Raw genomic sequence first — 24,536 nt, 5'->3', positions numbered from 1 at the left:
GATTCATAAGCAGGATAATGCCATAACTACTTATAACTATTAAATGTCCCATGCAAGGACAAGCTGTAATCTCATTACATTACAGCTCATTAACTTAATGCATCTGCAAATATCCGTTTTTAATTATGTTTTTTTTGGCGCATTTAGTGGACATAGTTCATTGGCACTTGACAACTTCACACCTATACATGTGAAGAATGTATGATGTCACATAATATTGACAAAGAAATATTCTGAATTTGTAAATGATGAATGTGAAACTGCAGTTGCTTCAGTAAGTAGACACAAGAGTCCCCAGAGGCTGAGAATCTAGAACCTGATGTGTGAAAACATGCTGCGTTTTGGCCTGTGAGAAAATGTCTTTCTCTGTTTACTCTCCAAACACCCACAAAGCACCCCTGCTGATGAGATCCTGCAACTAAAATTCTTAAAACATGTAGTGCAAGACTTTACTCTTACTTACACTATTCATGTTATACATTTCAGGTGTATATTAAACATGAGGAGCCTCGGTTTTATAACATTGCTGACAGGTAAAGAAAGAGCAAAGAACAAGTTTTATATTATTTACATTGATATGTTTAATTCATTTTGCTTAATTTAATTTTCTACCTGATTCCGCAGCACTCTTTGCCCTTTTTGTGGAAACTGACGCAAGTAAGGCCATCATTTAACAATTACTAAACACATACATAGTGAGGATTTGCACACACAAGTGTTGCAGAATCAATTATTATTATTCTGCCAATCTAATGCTTTTTCTTTCTTGTTTCTTTTCAATTCGGCAGATCCCTTTGTTTACAGTAAGTATCATTGTGTATATATAGTAGGGCAAATATTCCTGACAGTGAATATGGAATTACTATAAATTGTGTGCTATAGAGTGTCTCATTTTATCTATATTCTTTTTTTTTTCCAGACTATGAAAGGTTACGAATTGGAGGCCTGATCTGTGGCAGCTTGCTAATGGCAGGAGGGATTGGAGTCATCATCTGTAAGTGAAAGAAAGCCACACACATGAGCTGTATTTGGACAGAAACCCAACACAGCAGCATGTGTCCTCATGCTTGTTTGTCTTCATTTTTGCAGATCACAAGTGCAACAAAGTTCAATTGAAGTAAGAATTTAACACTTTCAAGTAACTGCGGTGGTGGAGTGTCAAGGTCTAGACTAAAATAAACTATAGAAGAAGTAGAAGTAGTAGCATCTGTATCAGCTAGAATACTTAGTTTATTAGTTATAGTAATAGTAAATGATAGTAGTAGAAGACGTGGTAATAAGTGGTGGATTTGGTACAATTGCACTAGTAACAATAGTAGTCATCATTGTACCAGTGGTAAAAGTATTAGTACGAGTTCTAGTACCGGTACTGTAGTGGCAGTAAAAGGACTATAGGGAGTAGCAGTCGTTGTACTTATTGAAAATAGCACAGTAATAGTTGTGTTTGAAGTTGCAGTTACCATACACTTAAAGGCCCAGTGAGTGTCGGGCTCCTCCTTGTCTTCATGGTGGGGATGGGCGATACCATATGAAGTACTTTGGGGGTAATCTTTTGGATACCGATACTCAGTACTGGTCTAACCTCATGAGTGAAGGCATTTCAATCAATGCAAGTATAAAACGGGTGTAAAATCGGCTCAAGGACACACACATACAGACAAAACAATGAAGAAATGGTCAAAAATACATACATACAATACTTCTATAGCGATACACCTATCCCTACTTCATGGATATGTTATTGCTACATGTCCCGCAATAAGGCATTAGACTTATCATTCATTAATCCAAGTGCAGGTGTTTAAAATGCTCAAAAATACTCGCTTGCATTCTTACTGTGAGCAGAGTCAGCTCTCCACAGATCCGAGCTGTGACTAGGCCTAGTAGTGTCACTTGCTTGTCTCCATGGCGATAGTTACGTTTAATGCCATACCGTGGAACACAAGCATGCGGTGGGCCCTCTGCTTGCCTTGTCCTATTGTCATCTTTGTGTTTTCACCTTCACAATCTATTGTACTAATTGCCGCCCGCCCTCTTGTGTTTTTCCATCCTTCTCCCACAGGAAAATAGACGATGACAGTGAAATTTGATCGCACACCTGGCAGTTCGAAACAGGAAAGGGCAGACGTGTTGGGACAAAACAAGGGTGGGTGATGGGCAGGAGTGGAGAAGTCATGTGATGTCACCTGTGAAGACTCGAGCAAACAGACAATTGATAAGAAAACAATGCTCCATCAACGTAAATGTCTATAGTTCCTCTTTTACTAATGTATTATTGTTTAACAGTAAATCAATGACAGAAAGAAAACATTGTCGCTTATAATGGATTTTCATCCATTACCTTTGAAAATCAGACATATTCTCAACAGATAAGTGGATTACGTATAAACTATCAGCTCCACTTTGTAATTCATAGTTATTCCAACTTTATCTGGCTAATTACTTTGTGCAACACTGTATATTGAGATAATTATAATGCATTGTCTTGATGGCGAAAGGGGTTTGTATTGTTTATGTCCTGCAGTTCATTGAGTCATTGTATCTATAGTTAGAACACATGCATACTTCTTGTAGTGTATAGCTAGGATATAAGGATGTAATAAGGTTTTCATTTGATTTGCCTTTAAAAAAGTACCAGTGGTCTGATTAAAAGCTAAAATGCAAACTGCTTTTCTGTTACCATCTTTGTTATTCAAGTAAGTTACAATACCTGCTGACTTCCCCTCGCCACGCAAGGCAAATACAAGTGGAACATTTTCCAGCAAACCGTTCCCGACAAACAAAGAATAATGTCAGCTCCTCCTCCAGCTCAGCGCTGACCCTGGATCAGCTTCACGCCCCTGTGCGCGCCTAGATTTTTACTTTCTCCATTCCTGAAGCGACAAAACTCCGCCGACCCCAGATCAGGAAATTGTAGTAAGACTCCAACAGCTAAATACGCAACCGCTTGAGTTCAAACCAAGCCAACCTGTTGAGCGTGTGAGTGAAGGGTGTGGACGCACGCGACATCCTGTGAGAGAGAGAGGTTTGGACGTGGCTGAAGTTTACGCACAAGGGTAAGTCCGCGACAGAAGGAGTCATTTGTGGCTCTTTGTGATTTTTTTATGCAAGTTTGGTGATGTTTTGGGCGCTGGCACGGCATCTTCCTGAAGTTGTACAAAGTTATGTTCTGTTTAGTCCAATTTGAAGAATGGCGTCTCCGTCTGGATGATGTGACGCGTGCGTAAATTTGATGATGAAAAAGTGTCCTATCCACCATCTTGTACGCTCAATACTCAAATGTGTGCCAATGGAAAATTAGGCAATACATATTCATTAGAAATAAGTAGTTCCATTGATGTTTCCTCCTTATTATTGGCAAAGATGTTTACAAAGTTTTAGTTTGGGACGCATCCCAAAACGATACAATATTATGTATTCTACATGCATTATTAAATCAGTATTTCATATTTTAATAATTACTATTTTCATCATATTGATCTGTTAAGTGGTGGTAAGGAGCGAATTTTGCATAATTCACACTTGTGTGTGAAATTTCCAGGAGGAAAAAGGTCATCTAGACCTGCTCAAACGGCACTGGGACAGAACATGATAAGGACAAATAGAGACTCTCAAACTATGCTGATGACAGAAGAACATATCAAAAGTAGTATGCATTGATTCAATTAAATAAATTAATTAATAAATATACTAGCTTCTCCTTGAATTGAAGTGGACACAACCCGTAATGTATGGTTTGTCTGTTAGATTTCTTTGTATTGATCCATATTTAGGGATCAATGATTGTGAATAACAAGCCAGCATTACCACGGTCTCATATTAGGATAGAGGGACCATATAGTAGTAAACCTTTACAGAGGTTTGTTACTATTACTCATAAGTTAAAGGTCATTTTGGTGGAGGGTCTACTTTCTTGGCTTGGCTTTTCAAGCTTTCCTTTTTTGGCTCTTATCAGTCTGTAGTTTGCATTGCTGTTCTCACCTTGCTGTATTTATTTTGTATTTTAGCCTATTTTATTCTTACACATATTTATTTTGCATAGACACTCACTCACTTTAGTATATATCTTTTTTTATTATTGTTGTTATTATTATGTATTGTATTATGTTGCACCTTACTACTGAAGCAAGTTCCTAGTTTTGGAATTCTCTCACTCATAATGGAAATACAACTTTTCTGATTGAACTTATCTATCTTGCATTTATTTAATTTAGTTTAAGGTGCCTATATAAACGTGTGTTTCCACCCCTGAAGTGGGGCATTGGCCGAACCAACCTCCACCCCATCAATGCTCTTCTGCCTGGCTCTTTCATGGTTGGTCCGCTTAGTTTATTATTTATTTGTCAGTTTAAGATACATTAATCTAATCACTTAAATCATATGTAGCAACAGGCTGTTCTATTACAAGTGTTTTTTATTTCTCAAAATACCTATAAAAACATGCATTCTCCACAGATCTGACCTCCACACTACTAATTACATCAAAAGTGCACCATGGAACGTTTCTGGTGGAGGGTCTGACACCTGCTCGTCTCCATGGAGATAGTTCATGTTAATGCCATAGTGGGACATTCTAGGCAAAGCATTGACCTCCACAGAGACAAGCCGGTGTCAGACCCTCCACCAGGAAAGTTCCATAGTGCACCTTTGCTGTAATTAGTAGTGTTATAACCTGCATAGAATCATACATGTTTTGGAGTCAGAATGAAGGTCTTAATAGGTTTCAAAAGGACCAAATTGTCGCAGTGACTTTGCTTTGTCAAATGACTTTCCTCTTCTCATCTTTCCCCCATAGCCTCACGTGACTCTGGTCTTAAAAAAGGCTGTGAGTGAAGTAAACAATCAAATGGAATGACCAGCAGAGAAAGCTTTTAGGAGGTGCCCTCTACTCAGCTTTCCATCATCACACAAATAAATATAGAAACTTTTCTGACCACGAGACATTGATTTTCGTTTACTACAATTGCGTTTTCTCCACTGATTGTACCATGAGTACCAGAATGTGGGGTGAGTAAAGGTAGTATAATTATTAGTGTGGAAACTAGAGCACCTGAGTAAATTGGAAAAATATAAATTATATAAAATAGTTATAATTGTATTACTTTGATGTGCTGACAGAAATCAGTAGAAGCTGAGGAAGAGCATAATCTTTAAGTTTTAAAAATCTTGTATTTCATTGGGTTCTGCCACAGTAGCCTATAAAATTAACTGAAAATGCTATCCAAAGCAAAAACGTACTGAAACAAAAAGTAAATCTCAATCTTTCCATAATGAGGCAAATAGTGCTGCAACTTGTTTAAAAATTGGTTTAAATTTGGTGATGCTGAATGTATTTACATGTTTGCCATGTCTTTTTGCAGTAATTCTGGCTCTGCTTGAGTCATAAAAGCTCTATTTTCAGCACATGTTTTGGAGTCAGTTTATGGTCCAGACAACGATTATTTTTATTAAATTAGTTGCAATTCATTGATTAACTTTTTTCAGTCCATGAAGCATTTCAATCTTGTAACATTGACAAAACGTTTGACAAAAGAGAGACACTACTAAGTTATTAAAAAATGTACAGCATTAAATGTAAAATAATGACTTTCTAAAACCAGAACTAGCTCTTGGAAGGCAATGGAACTGTGCTTTGTCCCATGTGAGACAGTTAGCTGCTCAGTGTTAGCCTGTTACCAAAGTGACTTAGAGCTCTAGTATGCACCACTCCCTCTCTGCCTCTTTCATAAGGGCCTTCCTCTCTCCCACTGGGGCCCAACCACTATCTCACCGTCTTCCCTTAGGCCTACATTCTTCATAAAAGGAATTGCTTGTTTCTGTTTTCTTTTTCTGGTTCCCCCTGTCTACATGGTGTTGTCTTCCTCATTTCCCTGTGTCTACATATTTGCTCTTCCTCACCTCTAAAGGCAAATGTACTTGTGTTGCTAGGCTGCAATTGCCATGCCATGTCCCTAGGGTTTGTCTTTTTAATAGTTTGGATGCACAGAGTGATGAACAGTGGTCATGTGCAGTCACTGTTGTATGTCAAGCAAAATCATTTATTAGAATTAGAACTATTACAATTAATAGTTATTTACACACCATACAGTTTTACACATTTCTACTATATTATTTTGTTTTGGACACCATAAATACATGCCTTTTATAACAATGACAAAGGCATTATTAAATGTCAAAAACAAAGTCAACTAATAGAATATTCATTGCAGATCTTGATTCTGTCCCAAAAGCACTAAACATCACCAGCACTTTTATGCTGCTCCAGAATGTTTATCTTTCATGTACCTCATGTGTGTATCAGAGGAATCTGGCTCGGCTAAATTAAGAAGAAACCATTGCTGTGAGAATGGACAGCTGCCTTTGTAGTTGTAGGAACACACAGATGTATGTCCAGTGTGGGACGTGAACCGATCATTTGGAAAAACACACACTGCCTCAGTCACTCAGATAAATAGTTTGGATACTACAGTAACATGAAGCATACAATTAACAGACTTTGAATGTGACGGTGAAAGTAAACTCACCTTAACTAGACAATGGACTCTCACATTTAAAGCTGTATTATCTAACTATGTATGAAGGAGGATAGTCTGTAGTAGGCCTTTAGTTGTTTAGTCAATTAATTGGGATGGACATGAATTGTGATTTTTAATCTGCCTTTTAGCAGAAAAAATACATAGAGATATATAGAGTATATAATGTTACTATATATTCTGTATATATATTTGTAATTCTGTGAACTCCAGTGATCTTGTTGACTTGTGGTTCAAATAAATGATCAGATTATAGAGATACTTTTGAGAGTTTTTGACAGCACCATAAACCTTTCTCTTTTACTCGAATAATCAACGTGGACCAAAAATGTCTTTAGTCGACAGCAGCCCTTGAGGGTCCGCCACCTTCTCACCTCCATGAAGATACTATTGCTTTGCCTGGAATGTTCCACATTAAATATCAGTATCGGGCCACATTACAGGTTAGATCAGTTTAATGATACACTTTGTAAAATTCTAGGCAAAACAATGACAGCTTCATAAAGACCAGCAGGGGTGCACCACCCTGCAAAGTTACATAATGCACCTTTAAAACATCAAGCATTCATGGTAGCAATTTGTCTGATTTCTTAACCTTTTGTACCCTTTACTTTTACTAAAATCTGTCTACAGTAAATGGACTCGATTGATGTTAGTTGTAATTTAAGTTTTGACAAGATACAACTATAGTTATAGTAGAGAGTTAATCCGTAACATTTATTACATTTGTGACAAAAAAGCCTTGTTTATTCAAAAATTAGGGTAATTTGAGGAAAAAAGTCAATTAAAGAGTCTTTCAGGAAGAGTGCCTTTATAAAGAGGATACTTGAAATGAATGAGTGAAACAGACCTAACAAAGAGGAAGGAGGTATGGGGAGGACAAGCTGAAGAGACTGGAGAGCATTACAGAGAGAGGTAACACAAGTTTGATCAAAAGAGAAGAAAAAACACATTGGCTCAGATAGTTATTTGGCCTGGTCTTGTCAAATCTCAAAATCTATGCCGGTTGGGCCTGGTTAGTGTTTGATTGGATCCGCTTGGAATACCAGGTGGGTTGCTGTGTCCTTGGACAGATGTATCATTGGGCAAAAGTCTTAAATGCCTCGATGCTCATGAACGAAAGGGTGTTCAAGACTTCTCTGTGTTGCCATCGCCATTGGTTACGCATGTAGTACATACCATGGGCTGCACCTTAAACAAACATTTGATTTACACTCTAATGTTCAAACTACAACTGTGCAAAATGTGTTCAGTTCCTCAGTCAGTTCAAGGGGCAACTCAACTTAGATTTCTGATATATCTTTAGTTATTGAATATTACCAGTTGCAAGTTAGTAGTATAGTTTAATTTCAAGTTGTGCTCTTTATAGGCTTCTCTCTGCATTTCATTTAACAATGAAAGTGATGGAGTTGACACCATATCTATTATGTATCAATGTGTCTAGATTGTCTACCGTTGCATCGCGTTCTTTCTCATACACTCTCTTTGGGTCATCTCCTCTCTTTCTGTCCTTCACTGAGCTCTTTACAGCTCCTCTCTCTCTGGGTGTCTTTATTTTGAGGTGAGACTTCTCTGTGGTGGTTTTTGGCCCCTTTCCCATCCTCCACATTCCCCCTGCCTCACTGTGGGTTGCTGTGGAGAGAGTTAGAGAGAGTGACATCCTTGTCTTGTCCGTCCTTTTCGTTGTTTTGATTTTGCTTTCCCTACCAAGGCCAGATTACTAACAGAAATTAAATCTACACTATCTGTTAAAGGTTACTAGTATTTATCTTTCCAGATTATTTGCGACAAAAACAGCTTTTCATTTCATTGCCAACTGGTGCAATCTTGAATCAAATGTTATTAAAATGGTGAGATGAAGGATCTTATAGGTTATCAGACATTAAAGGCTGATCAACACAAAAAAACTACCACTATTTAACCAAAATATATGCATTTGTTAATCTAATTTATGTAACAACAATACACTCACAAAGTTTCATGATGGGACACACACACAATTAGCCACAACAAAAGACTAGGGTCAGTTTATTGAGCACTGATGTTTAAACTTTAACTTTGCTTTTAGGTTACTTCTAAATAAAAAAACATATTCTGAAGGTACTAAGCCTAGTTTTCTGTTCATGTGACTATAATGTCACTGTAGCCCACTGTGCATTTCATTTTTACCTTTTGTACTTTAAGTAAATAATCAAATTGTAATTGTGACAGTATTTGTGTGCCTGTCTTATGTGTGTTTTCCCAACACTTCCTCTTGTGCGCTTGTGCCAGTCTGTTGTGGGCACGGGCATGTTTGCTCATGCGTGCTGAGTGGAAAGTGTAGTCGTCCACAGGGTTTGTCTCCTCCCAGAGCTCATGCTACTTCTGTTGCTACCTAAACAAACCTCAGGGGTTTCTGGAGTTAATTAGAGGGAATTTGACACCATGACAAACCAGACCATATCTAGACCAGAACCTGGACAAAGTCAGGACACAAAATTTAATATATGTTTTTTGGTTGTTTTTTATTTGGAATAGAGATTGTCACAGGACATTTTACCCTTTTATTGCCCTTTTGAAAACAAGTGTTGAATCATGTCTTTGTTGCCTCTGCTAGCTGGTACCAGTACAATCCTGTGTCCAACTTCCACCAACTTGAAACTAAATAATTTGTGCCATAGGGATGAGAGCTAATGCGAATACAAAAAGCCTCGTTTGTGTGTTTGGACATGTTTAGTAAGTAAATGTGTCACTTTCTCTTGCCTCATTTCTCATTTTCTCTTGTGATCAACCAGAAAGTGATCAGATGACACTTGACATTTCAGTAATTTGTTTACTCCAGGCAGAAATCAGATCATGATCAGATTTGTAGTGTGCATGTGAACAGAGTTTTGTATTGCTAAATTTATTTTTTGTCTGTCTTTTAGGTTTACAAGCCTTAAGACTGAGAATGTCAAAGATTATCGCATTGGTGTTGATGACAAGTAAGTTAACACCCATGTCTCATGTTGAGCACTTTTAAATTGTTCAGATAGAAATATAAAGGTATTGAAAATGAAAAGCCTGATCATCCAAGACATCCATCTCTGCCAATAAACCTGAATAACCTTTTTATTTATTTGTAATGATCTTAAAGAATGCTTTGTCATTTATAATGCTTTAGTTAACGTGTTTGTTCTGTGTCCAAACTTTTGCAGGTGTGTCACTTGTCTTTGCAAATGAAGAAAAGGGTAAGAGGGTTACTAATACTGTCCATTTTATTAATCTTTATTTAAACCGATAAGAACCCATTGACAACTCTTTTTCAAGGGTGACCTACATACCAATATATCAATAGCAAAGTACATGTGGGAAACTATCCAAAACAGTCCAAAGTGTATTCTGGGTTTATTTTACGTAGAAGCCTATTGATGTCAATGATTTGCTAGCAAACCAACTAGGACACTGGTTTATTGATGTTCACCTGTTTTCTTAAACATTTATACTATTGAATTATTAAAAAATACTGAACATTTTACATCTTTTATATAATTTTAACTCACTTTCTTTCTACAGTCAACTCTGAAGATGACCCATTCACTTTTGGTAATATATTTATATTTTTTATATTGTTATAAGCTAAATTTAAGCTGTTAATTTGTTGTCTTTGTGTCTTCCTGTAGACTATCACCAGCTGCGTGTTGGAGGCCTGATCCTTGCTGCTGTGCTATGTCTCATCGGCATCACTATTCTTCTCAGTAAGAAAATAATTATTTCAACATCAAATATCCAATTATCCATGAGGTACAAATAATGACCGCATGCTCTTCTTTTTCCAGGTGGCCACTGTAGGTGCAAGTTCAATCAGAATAAGAGGTAACACCTTAAAATGCTATAGACTGTATAATATTTTAAGTAGTATTGTGCAAATATCAAATTAAAATGTCTATGTTTCTATCTTTTCTATTTCTACCTCTTTAAGAAGGAGGACGGGAAGCAATGCACAGCAGATGCTCACTGACCAAGGTGGGAGACCAGCTTTTTGCAATTTATTACTTTTGTAAAGTATCTTAACATGTATCCCAGTATGTTTACAAGCATATACTGACGGGTTTATTAATTTATAAGATCCATGATTTATTTATTTTGAAATATTTTGTTAAGCTATCTCTATCTGCAGATATTGTCATGTCAATGCTACTGTTGCATTGGTGCTAAAATGACGTTTGATTAATATAAATTATATTTGTCCTGGCCATATGTTTAGTGTAAACACATGGAAACTACCCATGATGCTTTGCTTTGCTAAATGTTTCTTGCTGTATAACAGGTGCTGAGTCTTAGGGTGCTTGGCAGACAGAGCAGTGGGAGTGCATAAACTCCTGTTTCTATTCTCTTCTGGCTGCACTTAATACATAAGTGTATTCAGGGGTTTCGGTTTGCTGTTATATGCAACATTTTGAGGTCTTTTTTCCCATTTACAATCTATAATATTTCAACTGTCAAGCGCTAATTGCTCACCATTCTTAAACCCATGTATAGAGTAATTATATGTGTGCTGCCATTTCACACTACACTACACCAAAAATTACTTTAAAAAAATAAAGAAATTCCTTCTTTGTAAATGGTTGCATTTAATGAACAAATAAAAGATTCTTAAACTCATAGCTATGTGAACAGAGAAATAGATAGCAGTCATAACACATTCAACTATTTAAAATGCATTTCCACAATTAAATTCAACAAAAGAGCTTACAGTAAATGCAGCTGGAGGTGAGTTATCTTATTGTTGTCCATTTTTGTGTTTCCAGGTCGTGCTTGCGAATGCTAAATGTCTACAACTCACTGGCTTCACAGACCTGCAATCACTGCAGAAGAAGTAGCTGAGGCTTTTTTTAAACTTTAGTTCGACGCAACAGGAAGTATACAAGGAAGTATAGAGCAGAGCAAGTGCTGAGAGCTGTACGCTTTCTGCAGCCATAGTACAACAATATGAGGGTTTCTGTGGGTATCAGCAGAAGTAAAAAATGTATTTTAATGCCCCAGTTCAATGAAACAACCGCTTTTTTTAATTTAACACTTGGGTAAAGAAGTAGTAAAGGAGGCTACATTATTTTTGTTGGATTTTCTTTTGCTAATTTCCGAGAAAAATCCAATGCTTGTAATGTGGGAAAACGTGTTTAATACCGTACAGAAACCCGTAACGTAATATTGGTTATGCCTTTATTCACTTTCAATACCTGGAAACATCTTGTTCACAAAATGTCTATCAAAAATGTATTTTACTGTAACAAGCGAATGCTGTTTTGTTCACGTTTTGTTTCGGTTGATCTCTGATTGAAGTTCAACTATACCCAAAAATAGTCTGTGTATTAGTCTTGACGAATTGTAAAATAGATGTTTTAGATAACGCTGGACCATCTAACCTTTTTCATATGTTAAAACTAGTCAGTGAAATGTCATAATCAAGAATAATGTGTATTTACGAATAGGCGTTAAGGATTACAATGTTCATGTTTATGAAAACAATGTTGAAACTAAAGACTGGGTTGATATTGTTGATATATACACATGGTACAGAAAATGTGTAATGGTTTTGTTATGGCCCATTAAAACGTTAAGAAACAAAAAAACTAAGTTCAAAACAAGTAACCTTAACTTAAAGTACTGTAACATTTTACAGATGACGGAAGATATGGATGTGTGCATAGTAAAATATACATTTAATTAAAATAAAACATTCCGCCAGTGTGTCAGGAATGTTAAGACCATATAGCCCTTTTTGTTTTAAGTGTTGGCGCCATCTACTGGTGTATTTGAAAATGCATTTTGCCCACTTGTACACAAAAGCAAATAAACTTTACCATCGTGAACGTTTCATTGCCAGATATATTCTCATTCATCATTTACACTTCTGCAACTCAATCACCAGGGAAAGGGGTTCAATGCAATTTTAGTGTAGTTCTATTTGTAAGCGGATCCTGGTTGTCCCGCGGTTGATTGTCCCACTGCTTTTTAAATCCACACTAGAGGGCGCTGTTATGTGGCGTATTATCTACATCAGAGCTTCTTATTGGGCGGGGTGCGCCTGGATGGAGTGGGCGTAGCCGTGCCCTGAGGGAGAAATGAAATGCCACGTCTGCGTCTGCCCCTGTGCCCCTCACAGGAATGAGTCACAACTTTGGCTTCTCTTTGCGCAATATGTGCTATGTCTCTCCTCTGTCTTTCCTGTCTCTCCTCTGTCTCTCCTCTGTCTAGAAGAAGAAGGCAGGCACGCACTGTCCGTGGATCTGTTAAGGCATTTTCAAAGTAACTGTAGACTTTTGTTTTATTCCAGATAAAGGTTTGGCCAATTAACTATCGTCCTTCCATTTTGTTTCTAAGGTTCAAGCGGCCGTTAGGTGCGTAGCAGTTGTTTGTCTGGAGCAGTTGTTGTGGGAGTGGCGAAGTGACCACCGCTCCGTGTGTGGGTGGGCTCCACTTTAAAAACTTCCTCGTTCGTCGAAGGAAAGAAAGGTTCAGAAGTGCTCCTTAGAGTCACAAGTAAATCATGGAGTATAAGTCTGAGGAGAAGGCGGCCATGGCAGGACAGCCGAATCCTCCACCCTACCAGGAGGACTCATCTATGGGGTACTCACAGCCTGGTCAACAAGTAAGAGCTTTTATTACATGCGGTTATACACTGTGTGTGTGCGTGTGTGCGTGTGTGCGTGTGTGCGTGCGTGCGTGCGTGCGTGCGTGCGTGCGTGCGTGCGTGCGTGCGTGCGTGCGTGCGTGTGTGCGTGTGTGCGTGTGTTATGCAGCTAAAATCTGGAACAGTCTTCCTGAAGATGTGAGACAGGCTTCAACTCTGGCAATGTTCAAATCTAAGCTAAAAACAGTTTTGTTTAGCTGCGCACATGACTGAAAGGATTTTTTCTTTGCACTCTTCTCTTTTGTTTGTGATTTTATTAGTTTAGAAAATCAGTTGGATTGATAATTTTTTATTTAGTTAATTTTATTGTATTTCTGTTTCTGTAATTTCTTTGTGATTTGAATGCATTTTTCCTGCTGTGAAGCACTTTGAATTGCCTTGTGTATGAAATGTGCTCTACAAATAAACTTGCCGTGTGTGTGTGTGTGTGTGTTATTTTAATTAACTAAACATAATATTAGGCATGCAAAGTTGTGCTGTTAACCGATTTGTTACTAATCCCTTATTGAGATATTGTGATGGTCAACTAATTAGGTAATTAAAAAAAAAGTAATCTACAGTATGTACATGCTTGAAAACATTCCATACGAAAAGAGGATTAATGACTCAGGCAAAGACATTACCAAAATGACACAGGGAAAATGAACATTATCTGTTTATCATCCTCGCCCCTGAGGCCACTGCTTTTGTGATTTTGGAGTTACAAAAATGTATTGACTTGACATTTAATTAAATTATGCTCAATTGTGTCCTTAAATGACATTACTTTTTATTTATTTTCCAGGGTCAACATTGATCAAAAATATTCACCAAAACAATAATTGCAAGAATAACTAGATAATGTGCAATGGCTGAAGCCATTGCGAGAGTCTGCATTCTTGCGTACAACATGTGTGTAAAAGTACTGCATGTGTGTAAAAGTACTGCATGTGTGTAAAAGTACTGCATGTGTGTAAAATTACTACATGTGTGTAAGAGTACTGCATGTGTGTAAAAGTACTGCATGTGTGTAAAATTACTACATGTGTGTAAGAGTAGTACATGTGTGTAAAAGTACTGCATGTGTGTAAAATTACTTCATGTGTGTAAGAGTAGTACATGTGTGTAAAAGTACTACATGTGTGTAAGTACTAATTTGTTGAATTGTGAATGTGTTGAAAGTGATTTGAAGTGTGGAAGGGTGAATATTTGTTGAAAAACTGAATTGTGTTCAATGCCCCATTCATTTCAATGAGAAGAAGGACTGATACTTTTGCAAATACTGCAAAAAGTACAAGTTATTCAAATGTCAGAAGTAATAGCACCCTAAGACAGTTAAAGCGATCGTAAAGAGCTATAAGCTGTTGAAATCGGTTAAAGTGTTAAGGAGTTGAAACGTAATCCTGGAAAACAAGAACATTGAGTGTCTGCTTTATGACGCAGACACTCAATCAGAGCAAAATAATAATGTGTGTCAGCTATAATGCAGAGTATAGGATAAAACAGTATTATTCTCATACTTCATTTAATCCAGATTTGACTCAGTTCCTCTGTAATAGTCACGTCATAGTAAAAAACCTATAGAATATATTTTTGATGTTGTTGTTTTTAACATTATTGGCCAAATCCTTCCGTCATCGCTTCCTTGGATTCTGCTGTTGTGTTGTTGCTGCTGTTGCTGTTGCTGTTGCTGTTGCTGTTGCTGTTGCTGTTGCTGTTGCTGTTGCTGTTGCTGTTGCTGTTGTTGCTGCTTCACTTCATAGATGTTTATTTCTTTACAGTTTGCTGGGAACCCTCAGCCCTACCCCGGTCAGCCCTACCCCGGTCAGCCTTACCCCGGTCAGCCTTACCCCGGTCAGCCTTACCCCGGTCAGCCTTACCCCGGTCAGCCTTACCCCGGTCAGCCTTACCCAGGAGAGTTCTACGCCGGACAGACTGTGATCGCCTTACAACCCCAGGCACCTCTGTCTCCCCCTGAAAATGACTACCTGGGATACTCCATCTTCACCCTGCTGTGCTGCTGTATGCCACTGGGGATTGCTGCCGTGATTTACTCAATCTTTGTAAGTTTGACTATTTTAGCCCTCAAATATGGATTCATAAAGGATACTACAATACAAAAGAGTAGATTGGCTGTAAGGGGCAGGAATAATACTGAGCAATTTTCCAGTTGACTCAAATTTAAACTTAAATTTAAATTTTAAATTATTATATATTTTATTAGTATTTATAGTTTATAGATTATATAATGTAGTGTTTGAGTAAGTCTTGTTGAAGCACTATTTTAGATCAGATTTTGACCTGACCTGGTTCTTGTTCCGAAATATGACAACAGATTTAAGCATCTGTAATGTTCTTGTTTTGTCTTCTAGTGCTGTGGTGGCACTTGTGTCAGTGTCAGTAAATACTAGTTTATTTGAGGTTTTATAATGTTCTTTCTTGTCCCCACAGCTAATGCATAAACCACTAGTTCATTGCCGGATGTGTTGACCCTAACATGAACTCTGCAAGATCATGATTGTAAAAAAAGAAACCAGTAAGGGCCAGTCAAGCTTGTGTTTTTGTGTTCTGGCTGCTGGGAAAATAGGAAATACAAATTGTATGATGGTCATAACATGGCTTCACCTGTTCTTCAACATCAGTAGTTAAATAGGGATAAAAATAAAAAAACGTTAATATTTTTTTATGACTGAAGATTTGGTTCCTCTTCCTGAAATCGTTAAATCTCTGTAAACCACCACATGTATGACTTGTAACTGTAAGTAGTGGTAGGACCAAATATTGCTCCAGGCTTGTTAGGACATATCTGCCAGATTAAACTTAGTTGAAAAAGTTCCCATGGAAACTCCAGATTTGACTCATGAGTTTCACAATGATTAGAAAGTGAAAGGAGCATTTCAGCCACATGATAACATGATAACAGCTTATTGTGACACTAGGTTATAAATCAAGAATGTATTAAAATCTTGTAATCTGAAAATGTCCTGTTGAATATTAGGTCTGAGATTCTTAGTAAATTTATCCCACAAGAACTCTGCTGGATTGTGTTTCAAGCCTTCAGAATCATGTGCTTTCAATAATCTTTTGAGATATATATTTTATTTAGAGTGTTCTCAGCATCACTGCACTTTTTCCAAATTAAACGCTGGCTGTACAGTTTAATATAATATACAATCTAAAACATGGAAATGGGCAAACACACCCTTTCTGTAAAAGCCCAGATCCCACGGTCACACTTCCTAAATATGGCTGATATCAGGAGGCTAATGATTAAACTTAAACATACAGTATGTATAACCTTCTGATACACCATCTGCTTGTTTCCATGGCAATGTTATTGCTTCCTCCCCTCCAGAACATGAAACATTTTATTTAACAGTGCACACTAGTTTTGAGGGTAGCACGAGGGTCAAACGTATCTATCTCCACTGATAAAAGCAGTTCTGCGACGAGATAAGATATACGTTTGTCATAATGTGGAAAATTCACATTCAGTAAAAGCATTTCCATGAAGGTGTTCTCTGCCCCCAGAACAGTCACCATAGTGCACCTTTAAAGAGGACACATAAATGCGGCATTTTGTGGTCATCAGATGTTGTCACCCGTTAAAATCGAATTTCTCCCTAGAGGACAAACAGACCTCAGCCGAAATGTTGTATTAGTCATATTATAATTGCCAATCATTAAATAAACGATAATCTAATCTGGCGGGCGTGCAGTTCTTATTATGTCCCAGTTTGTATCAGAACATGCCCTTTTCTCCTTTTCTTTTGTTCTATAGGGCTTCACTTCTTTTTCTTAAATTATCAGAAACCACAAGCAAGTACTTTTTATTATTAGACAAAATCAAGCACAATGAGGACTAAATCAATCAATCAATCAATTAATCAAGGTTTATTTGTAGGGCACAATTCATACAAAATGTAACTCAAAGTACTTTACAACCATGAAAATACATAAAAATCACAAAGTCACAATACAAATACAATAAAAACATATTAACATCACATTAACATGTATTTAAAATAGTAAATTGCAGATAAAATGTCTGTAGGTTTCAGGTTTCAGTTGGGTGGGGGAAAAAACATATTGCCATCGCAAGTAATATAGTACACTATAAATGCAAAAGCTCACTCAGTGACTTGTGGTGAATCAATGGCTCTCCTTGTGTGTTGGAACAGCGCAGCCCTTTGATTTTGCCTCCACAGTATGTCATCAGATGCATTCAGTTCAGCCCTTTCTCAGAAACACTTGCCAACCCGTATTCAGCCTACTCCATTCTACACTAGTGAGCCAACTGAAAAAAAAAGGTATACTTTACAAAATCCATATTTTTGTTGTACTCTAATAGGATAATTTGGGCAAACTGCAACAAAAAAAGGTTTAAAGTAGTCATTTGATTTGAGCAGTTTTGAGGTTTTAAAATGATCTCATCTGTGGTCAATACTTTTTTCAAAATAATCTAAACATTGTATACCGGTACACTTTTTTTTAAACAGATTTACAGATATACAATATTTTAGTCAGTTGTAGCAAAAATTCCACTCAATCGCCACTCCCTTTTCTCACACGCCCCATTCGCTTTCATCCTCCTCCTTTAGTGTAGGCGTGCTGACCACTTTCACTTCCAGTTTTGAGTTGTTTTTCAGGTAAATCTAAGACAGTATGGTTATATAGATACTAGTAGTAATATACAATTTAAATGGCATAGTTAAGATGTATATATATATATATATTTATTTATCAAACTTATCTAAATAGTGTCTAATTTTAATATCCACTTTTATTTATTCATTATTTACACTGGACAAGACTGACTGTGGCACCTCTCACTGCACAAGATTAGATCTCACATATTATTCCGTTTCAAAGTCAGGTCAGGTCAGGTGCTTTATCTTAAACACACAGGCTCCACTTCTGGAACGAACAAAGTCTATTCAACCTGATCAGGCTTGGTGCCGAGTCAGATCGCGCCCATGTCTAAAGTTTGAACACAACAGAAAACATTGTCATGGCAAATTAATGGGTTCATGAATTCCAGGAGCAGCTGCTGTGAAGTGGGTGAAGGGCCACAATTCTTTTGGACAAAATACATTCATCAAGTGTTTAAGGAAAATGAGACAAAATAGAAAGAAAGCTGAGACCTGGTTTGTTGTTTTATGGAAAGGTTTAGTAAAGTTGTGAAATTAATTGATAGTTGATTGTTGTTAATAGATCATAGTTTTTAGGTTTTTTATATATTGATATGCCGACACCTTAACGTGGTGGAGGGGTTTGAGTGCCCGAATGATCCCGGGAGCTATGTTGTCGGGGGCTTCATGCCCCTGGTAGGGTCTCCCAAGGCAAACAGGTCCTAGGTGACGGGTCAGACAAAGATCGGTTCAGAAGCCTCTTATGACGACGACACAATCAAGGCAGTTCACGTCGCCCGGATCGGCGTCACCGGGGCCCCATCCTGGAGCCAGGCCTGGGATGGGTGCTCCATGGCGAGCGCCTGGTGGCCGGGTCTTACCCCACGGGGCCCGGCCGGGCACAGCCCGAAAGAGCGACGTGGGGCCGCCCTCCCGTGGGCCCACCACCCGCAGGAGGATCCATAGGGGGCCGGTGCAGAGAGATCTGGGCGGCAGTCGACGGCAGGGGCCTCGGCGACCAGATCTCCGGACACAGAGACTAACTCTGGGGACATGGAATGTCACCTCGCTGGGGGGGAAAGAGCCTGAGCTTGTGCGGGAGGTTGAGCGATACCGACTAGATATAGTCGGCCTCACCTCCACGCACAGTTTGGGCTCTGGAACCCATCTCCTCGAGAGGGGCTGGACGCTCCACTTCTCTGGTGTTGCCCGCGGGGAGAGGCGGCGGGCTGGTGTGGGCTTGCTGATAGCCCCTCAGCTCAGCCGCCACGTGTTGGAGTTTACCCCGGTGAACGAGAGGGTCGCGTCCCTCCGCCTTCGGGTGGGGGACAGGTCTCTCACTGTTGTGGCGGCCTACGGGCCGAACAGCAGTGCAGAGTACCCGGCCTTCTTGGAGTCCTTGGGAGGGGTACTGGACAGTGCACCGACCGGGGACTCCGTTGTTCTACTGGGGGACTTCAACGCCCACGTGGGCAATGACAGTGACACCTGGAGAGGGGTGATCGGGAAGAACGGCTTCCCCGATCTGAACCCGAGCGGTGTTCAGTTATTGGACTTCTGTGCTAGCCACGGATTGTCCATAACGAACACCATGTTCAAGCACAAGGGTGTCCATCAGTGCACGTGGCACCAGGACACCCTAGGCCGGAGGTCAATGATCGACTTAGTTGTCATGTCATCAGACCTCCGGCCGCGTGTCTTGGACACTCGGGTGAAGAGAGGGGCAGAGTTGTCAACCGATCACCACCTGGTGGTGAGTTGGATCCGCTGGCGGAGGAGGAAGCCGGACAGACTTGGCAGACCCAAGCGCATTGTGAGGGTCTGTTGGGAACGTCTAGTGGAGCCCTCTGTCAGTAGGGTATTCAACTCGCACCTCCGGGAGAGCTTCTCCCATGTCCCGGGGGAGGCTGGGGACATTGAGTCCGAGTGGACCATGTTCTCCGCCTCCATTGTTGATGCGGCTGCTCGGAGCTGTGGTCGCAAGGTCTCCGGTGCCTGTCGTGGCGGCAACCCCCGAACCCGGTGGTGGACACCGGAAGTAAGGGATGCCGTCAGACTAAAGAAGGAGGCCTATCAGGCCACTCTGGCTTGTAGGTCTCCGGAGGTCATCGACGGGTATCGGCAGGCCAAGCGAGCCGCGGCTCGTGCTGTCGCAGAGGCAAAAACCCGGGCCTGGGAGGAGTTCGGGGAGGCCATGGAGGAGGACTATCGGTCGGCACCAAAGAAATTCTGGCAAACCGTCCGGCGCCTCAGGAAGGGGAAGCAGTGTCTCACAAACACCGTTTACGGTGCGGGTGGAGGCCTGCTGACCTCGACTGGGGATGTCGTCGGACGGTGGAAGGAATACTTTGAGGATCTCCTTAATCCCTCAGTCACGTCTTCTGAAGAGGAAGTAGAGACCGGGGACTCGGAGGCTGGCTCATCCATCACCCAAGCTGAAGTCACTGAGGTTGTCCGCAAACTCCTCGGTGGCAGGGCTCCGGGGGTGGATGAGATCCGCCCTGAGTACCTAAAGTATCTGGATGTTGTAGGACTGTCTTGGTTGACACGTCTCTGCAACATCGCGTGGCGTTCGGGGACCGTGCCTCTGGACTGGCAGACCGGGGTGGTGGTCCCTCTGTTCAAGAAGGGGGACCGGAGGGTGTGTTCCAACTACAGAGGGATCACACTCCTCAGCCTCCCGGGTAAGGTCTATTCCAAGGTACTGGAGAGGAGAATCCGACCGATAGTCGAACCTCGGATTCAGGAGGAGCAGAGTGGTTTTCGTCCCGGTCGTGGAACACTGGACCAGCTCTATACCCTCCATCGGGTGCTCGAGGGTTCATGGGAGTTTGCCCAACCAGTCCACATGTGCTTTGTGGATCTGGAGAAGGCTTTTGACCGTGTCCCTCGGGGTGTCCTTTGGGGGGTGCTCCGGGAGTACGGGGTCCGGGGCCCTTTGCTCAGGGCTGTCCGGTCCCTGTATGACCGGAGCAGGAGCTGTGTTCGCATTGCCGGCAGTAAGTCAGACCTGTTCCCAGTGCATGTTGGACTCCGCCAGGGCTGCCCTGTGTCACCGGTTCTGTTCATAATTTTTATGGACAGAATTTCTAGGCGCAGTCAGGGGTCGGAGGGGGTCCGGTTTGGGGACCACAGGATCTCATCTCTGCTGTTTGCAGACGATGTTGTCCTGATGGCTCCATCAAACCCGGACCTGCAACATGCACTGGGACGGTTTGCAGCCAAGTGTGAAGCGGCTGGGATGAGAATCAGCACCTCCAAATCCGAGGCCATGGTTCTCGACCGGAAAAAGGTGGCTTGCCCTCTCCAGGTGGGTGGGGTGTCCTTGCCCCAAGTGGAGGAGTTCAAGTATCTCGGGGTCTTGTTCACGAGTGAGGGAAGGATGGAGCGTGAGATCGACAGGCGGATCGGTGCAGCGGCTGCAGTGATGCAGTCGCTGCATCGGACCGTTGTGGTAAAGAGGGAGCTGAGCCGAAAGGCAAAGCTCTCTATTTACCGGTCGGTCTACGTTCCTACCCTCACCTATGGTCATGAGCTTTGGGTAGTGACCGAAAGAACAAGATCGCGGATACAAGCGGTCGAAATGAGTTTCCTCCGCCGGGTGGCTGGGCGCTCCCTTAGAGATAAGGTGAGGAGCTCGGCCACACGGGGGGAGCTCGGAGTAGAGCCGCTGCTCCTCCACGTCGAGAGGAGCCAGCTGAGGTGGCTCGGGCATCTGTTCCGGATGCCTCCTGGGCGCCTCCCTCGGGAGGTGTTTCAGGCATGTCCCACCGGGAAGAGGCCCCGGGGAAGACCCAGGACACGCTGGAGAGACTATGTCTCTCGGCTGGCCTGGGAACGCCTCGGGATCCCCCCGGAGGAGTTAGAGGAAGTGTCTGGGGAGAAGGAAGTCTGGGAGTCCCTGCTCAGACTGCTGCCCCCGCGACCCGGCCCCGGATAAAGCGGCAGAAGATGGATGGATATATTGACCAATTCATTAACATAATTATAAAATACTGCGGACTAAATGTTTCCTCATGGTTGCTTTTGTGTCTGAAAAGACGGAACCACATCAATGGATTAACTTTACACATGTGTTGCAACAATGGAATTTCCCCATTGTGGGACAAATAAAGCCTTATCTTATTTTACCGTACCATATGTTGACGTTCCCTTTTCAGTTCCTCTTCTCTTTTGTGGGATTTTAGTTTATTTTCTCATGTGACAGTCAAGATGCTTACAAAATAATAAACCCATTAACACTGTACAATTTCTCTGCTGAATGCAAAAGTAAAAAATGAACCGTACGGTAAATTGAAAAATGTTTTGTATGGTGAAATACCACAGTAAAATGAATAATGTGATGGGACAAATTAGCTTCTGCTTTTAACTTTTAGGTTCATCAGCAGTTTTGTCCATATGGTCACAATGGTCCTTACACAAAGGGTAGATTACAGATTTGACTCTAATGTTAAAACCTCATGTATTTAATTTTCAAAAATGCTATTGTGCTGTTTATTGCCACTATCGTCTTGCAATAGGACAAATGCAAATGATTCTTCTTTTTGAGAATTCCCTGACAATACACCTTGTTTGTGTGCTGTCTCATATACTGTTATCCACCACACCACTGTACGATAGGCTCAATGGCTTCTTTCTTTTGGCCTTGTGATTAAATCTTCACTGTATATCGGACATGCAGTCTTCTGTTTCACTTACCCTGATTTTATTGTCTCTGTCAGACACGACAAGCCAACAGCAGCGGAAATCGAGGAGAGGCAGAGCGAAGCAGCCGTTGTGCTCGAACGCTCAACCACACCGCCGTCGGATTGGGTCTCGTGTTCATCATCATCTACATCGTCTATGTATATGTCATTATTAAGTCAAACAATTAATATGCCACAAAATAGTAGGATACTTGCTAATCATGTGAAAATGTTTGGGGCCTTCTTTGCCAAATCTAGTCTTTAGTGATATCAATCAATATACCTTTTGTGGATGAAATAATATAAACTATACAGTGTCATTCAAAATGTATAGTTTTTTTTGGGAATCTTAGTCTCCATATTTCTCCTGTTAGATTGCATGACATGTGGTATTGCTTAAAATGCAACTTTTATGCAGTAATGTACTCTTATTGCATTATCCAATAGTTTGCACACGGTTTGCTGCTATGCATAAAGCAACTTATGTTTTTTTTTTTTGTTTTTTTGCAGCTCACCGTTTAAGAGTGTTTGGAAGCATCTGGCTGTCAAAGGTCTAAGAAAAGTCCTCAAAATGTAAACTATTTTTTTGTTTTACATTTTGTTCAAACTTTGTGCTTTCATGTCTGCTTCTTCCATGTTTGCTTCTTCCATGTTTTGTATTCACTTTATATGCATTTTAAATAAAACTTTTATTCTTCTTGCAGTGTTCTTTATAATATTTGCAATTACACTTGTGAAGTATATAGTATAGTATTAAAATAATAAATGTAATGGGCTTCTTTGTACGATGTTTGTTGTTTGATTGCTTATTATTTAAAAAAAAATCTGTTCAAATGTTACCAACAAGGAGCAATGAGATCTCAGACTAGCTCATAAACCTCAACAAGAGCATGCCACTCTGAGACGCACACCACTGAAACCAGTTTCCTGTTATGCATGGAGCAAGTTGTGGTGTTTTTGTAGAGCATCATTGGGTTGAAGACATTTGGCTGTCAAAAGTGGTCAAAGAAAAGTCCTCAACCAAAGTTATGTTACATTTTGGACAAACTTTGTGCTGACAGGTCTGCCTCTTCCATGCTTTTTAATCAAGAATTAAAAAAAAACATCTGTTATGTGACAATTATCTGTAACAAGTAGGTGTGTAGTAATTGTGTTTTTCCAACTGTGGAAAGGGGTCTGTAGATCAGATTACTAACCCAGTTTTTATTTGGAGACAAACTGAATAAGATACAATGAGCATGACCAAGGAGAAATGTCAACAATGGTAGAAGTGGAGCTGTCCTTATTGAGATTATGCAAAGATGGAAACTACTACTATATTGTCAATATTTGTCACTTTTAGACTTACTCACAGTGGGAAGAGTAATGAAGTGTATTAAAACTAGGTCCATGCAAAGTTAGGCCTCATTCTGAGACTGGCTTTTAGGAATATGTGTGTTTCTACCAAAATGTCTATTCCACGGAATGTAAGGGGCCCACATCTGATTAACTACCGAATGGGAGATGTCTCCATTCGCTGCGAGGCCTTGAGATGCCTTGTGTACATCTGTGTAAGCGCATGATCTCATTTCTGTAACTTCTCCCCTGGTGCTACCCAAATAAGGATACCTTTACATCTTGTTCTCTCATTGGCTAATCCGTTGGTACATGGATAGGGTCATACCTGTCAGATATTGTTTATCGGTCTTTGTGCGTCTTCAGTATATAAAGGCGAGATACGCCCAGAGACGAGGTTCGTCTTCCTGATCACCAGCGGACCCAGGGCGCTGTTTTCTGCTGTCCTGTATTTGACACTGCTTTCTCTGTAAATAAACTACCTTGAAAAGTTTGCAGAGCTTTGTCAGCGTGAATCCTTTGTCTACACCCGACGCCCCAAACGAGCATTGATCCAGCCACCACAGTAACCACAAATGTTACTCAAGTAACCCCCCCCCCCCCAAAAAAAAATGCAGAGTAAAGTAATTAATTAATTACTTTTTCTCGTTGAAAAAAGTATTCCCCTCAGTGTTACATAATGGTACAGTCCAGTAACAGCTCTGTTTAGTATGAACTGTGT

General features: G+C 40.4%; 2 protein-coding genes and 1 long non-coding RNA gene across 4 annotated transcripts; all 3 read left to right on the top strand.

Moving 5' to 3' along the window:
* Nucleotides 1-983: 983 nt before the first annotated feature.
* Nucleotides 984-2,489, top strand: LOC140373928 (uncharacterized). Its single transcript, XR_011929054.1, has 2 exons — nt 984-1,117; nt 2,063-2,489. It is a non-coding gene; the product is annotated as an uncharacterized lncRNA (long non-coding RNA).
* Nucleotides 2,490-2,843: 354 nt separating this feature from the next.
* LOC140374125 (phospholemman-like) lies at nt 2,844-12,033 on the top strand. Its single transcript, XM_072460925.1, has 8 exons — nt 2,844-3,056; nt 9,440-9,496; nt 9,710-9,742; nt 10,068-10,097; nt 10,175-10,249; nt 10,331-10,367; nt 10,474-10,517; nt 11,303-12,033. Exons 2-8 carry the CDS (start codon nt 9,463-9,465, stop codon nt 11,320-11,322), a joined length of 273 nt encoding a protein of 90 aa, XP_072317026.1. The 5' UTR covers nt 2,844-3,056; nt 9,440-9,462; the 3' UTR covers nt 11,323-12,033.
* Nucleotides 12,034-12,654: 621 nt separating this feature from the next.
* On the top strand, nt 12,655-23,179 carry LOC140374456 (uncharacterized). 2 transcript variants are annotated; one of them, XM_072461355.1, is made up of 5 exons: nt 12,655-12,800; nt 12,876-13,143; nt 14,946-15,227; nt 22,517-22,639; nt 22,991-23,179. In XM_072461355.1, the coding sequence occupies exons 2-5, from the start codon at nt 13,042-13,044 to the stop codon at nt 23,000-23,002; spliced, it is 519 nt and encodes a 172-aa protein (XP_072317456.1). In that variant the 5' UTR covers nt 12,655-12,800; nt 12,876-13,041; the 3' UTR covers nt 23,003-23,179. The 2 variants fall into 2 exon arrangements, with proteins under 2 accessions (XP_072317456.1, XP_072317455.1); XM_072461354.1 differs by lacking the exon at nt 22,991-23,179 and having other exon boundaries at nt 12,656-12,800; nt 22,517-22,964.
* Nucleotides 23,180-24,536: the final 1,357 nt, after the last annotated feature.

This window comes from Eucyclogobius newberryi, unplaced genomic scaffold (genome assembly GCF_026437365.1).
Source record: "Eucyclogobius newberryi isolate DKJ021-1_F unplaced genomic scaffold, fEucNew1.0.hap1 SCAF_3, whole genome shotgun sequence".
Classification (NCBI taxonomy): Eukaryota; Metazoa; Chordata; class Actinopteri; order Gobiiformes; family Gobiidae; genus Eucyclogobius; species Eucyclogobius newberryi.
This window is presented reverse-complemented; position numbering and strand designations above follow the sequence as displayed.

Coding starts and splice junctions, on each gene's coding strand:
- LOC140374125 (XM_072460925.1), top strand. CDS start 9,463: ATGTCAAAGATTATCGCATTGGTGTTGATGACAA. Junction 10,098..10,174: donor AGATGACCCATTCACTTTTG/GTAATATATTTA, acceptor GTCTTCCTGTAG/ACTATCACCAGCTGCGTGTT. Junction 10,250..10,330: donor CGGCATCACTATTCTTCTCA/GTAAGAAAATAA, acceptor TTCTTTTTCCAG/GTGGCCACTGTAGGTGCAAG.
- LOC140374456 (XM_072461354.1), top strand. CDS start 13,042: ATGGAGTATAAGTCTGAGGAGAAGGCGGCCATGGCAGGACAGCCGAAT. Junction 13,144..14,945: donor ACTCACAGCCTGGTCAACAA/GTAAGAGCTTTT, acceptor ATTTCTTTACAG/TTTGCTGGGAACCCTCAGCC. Junction 15,228..22,516: donor CCGTGATTTACTCAATCTTT/GTAAGTTTGACT, acceptor TGTCTCTGTCAG/ACACGACAAGCCAACAGCAG.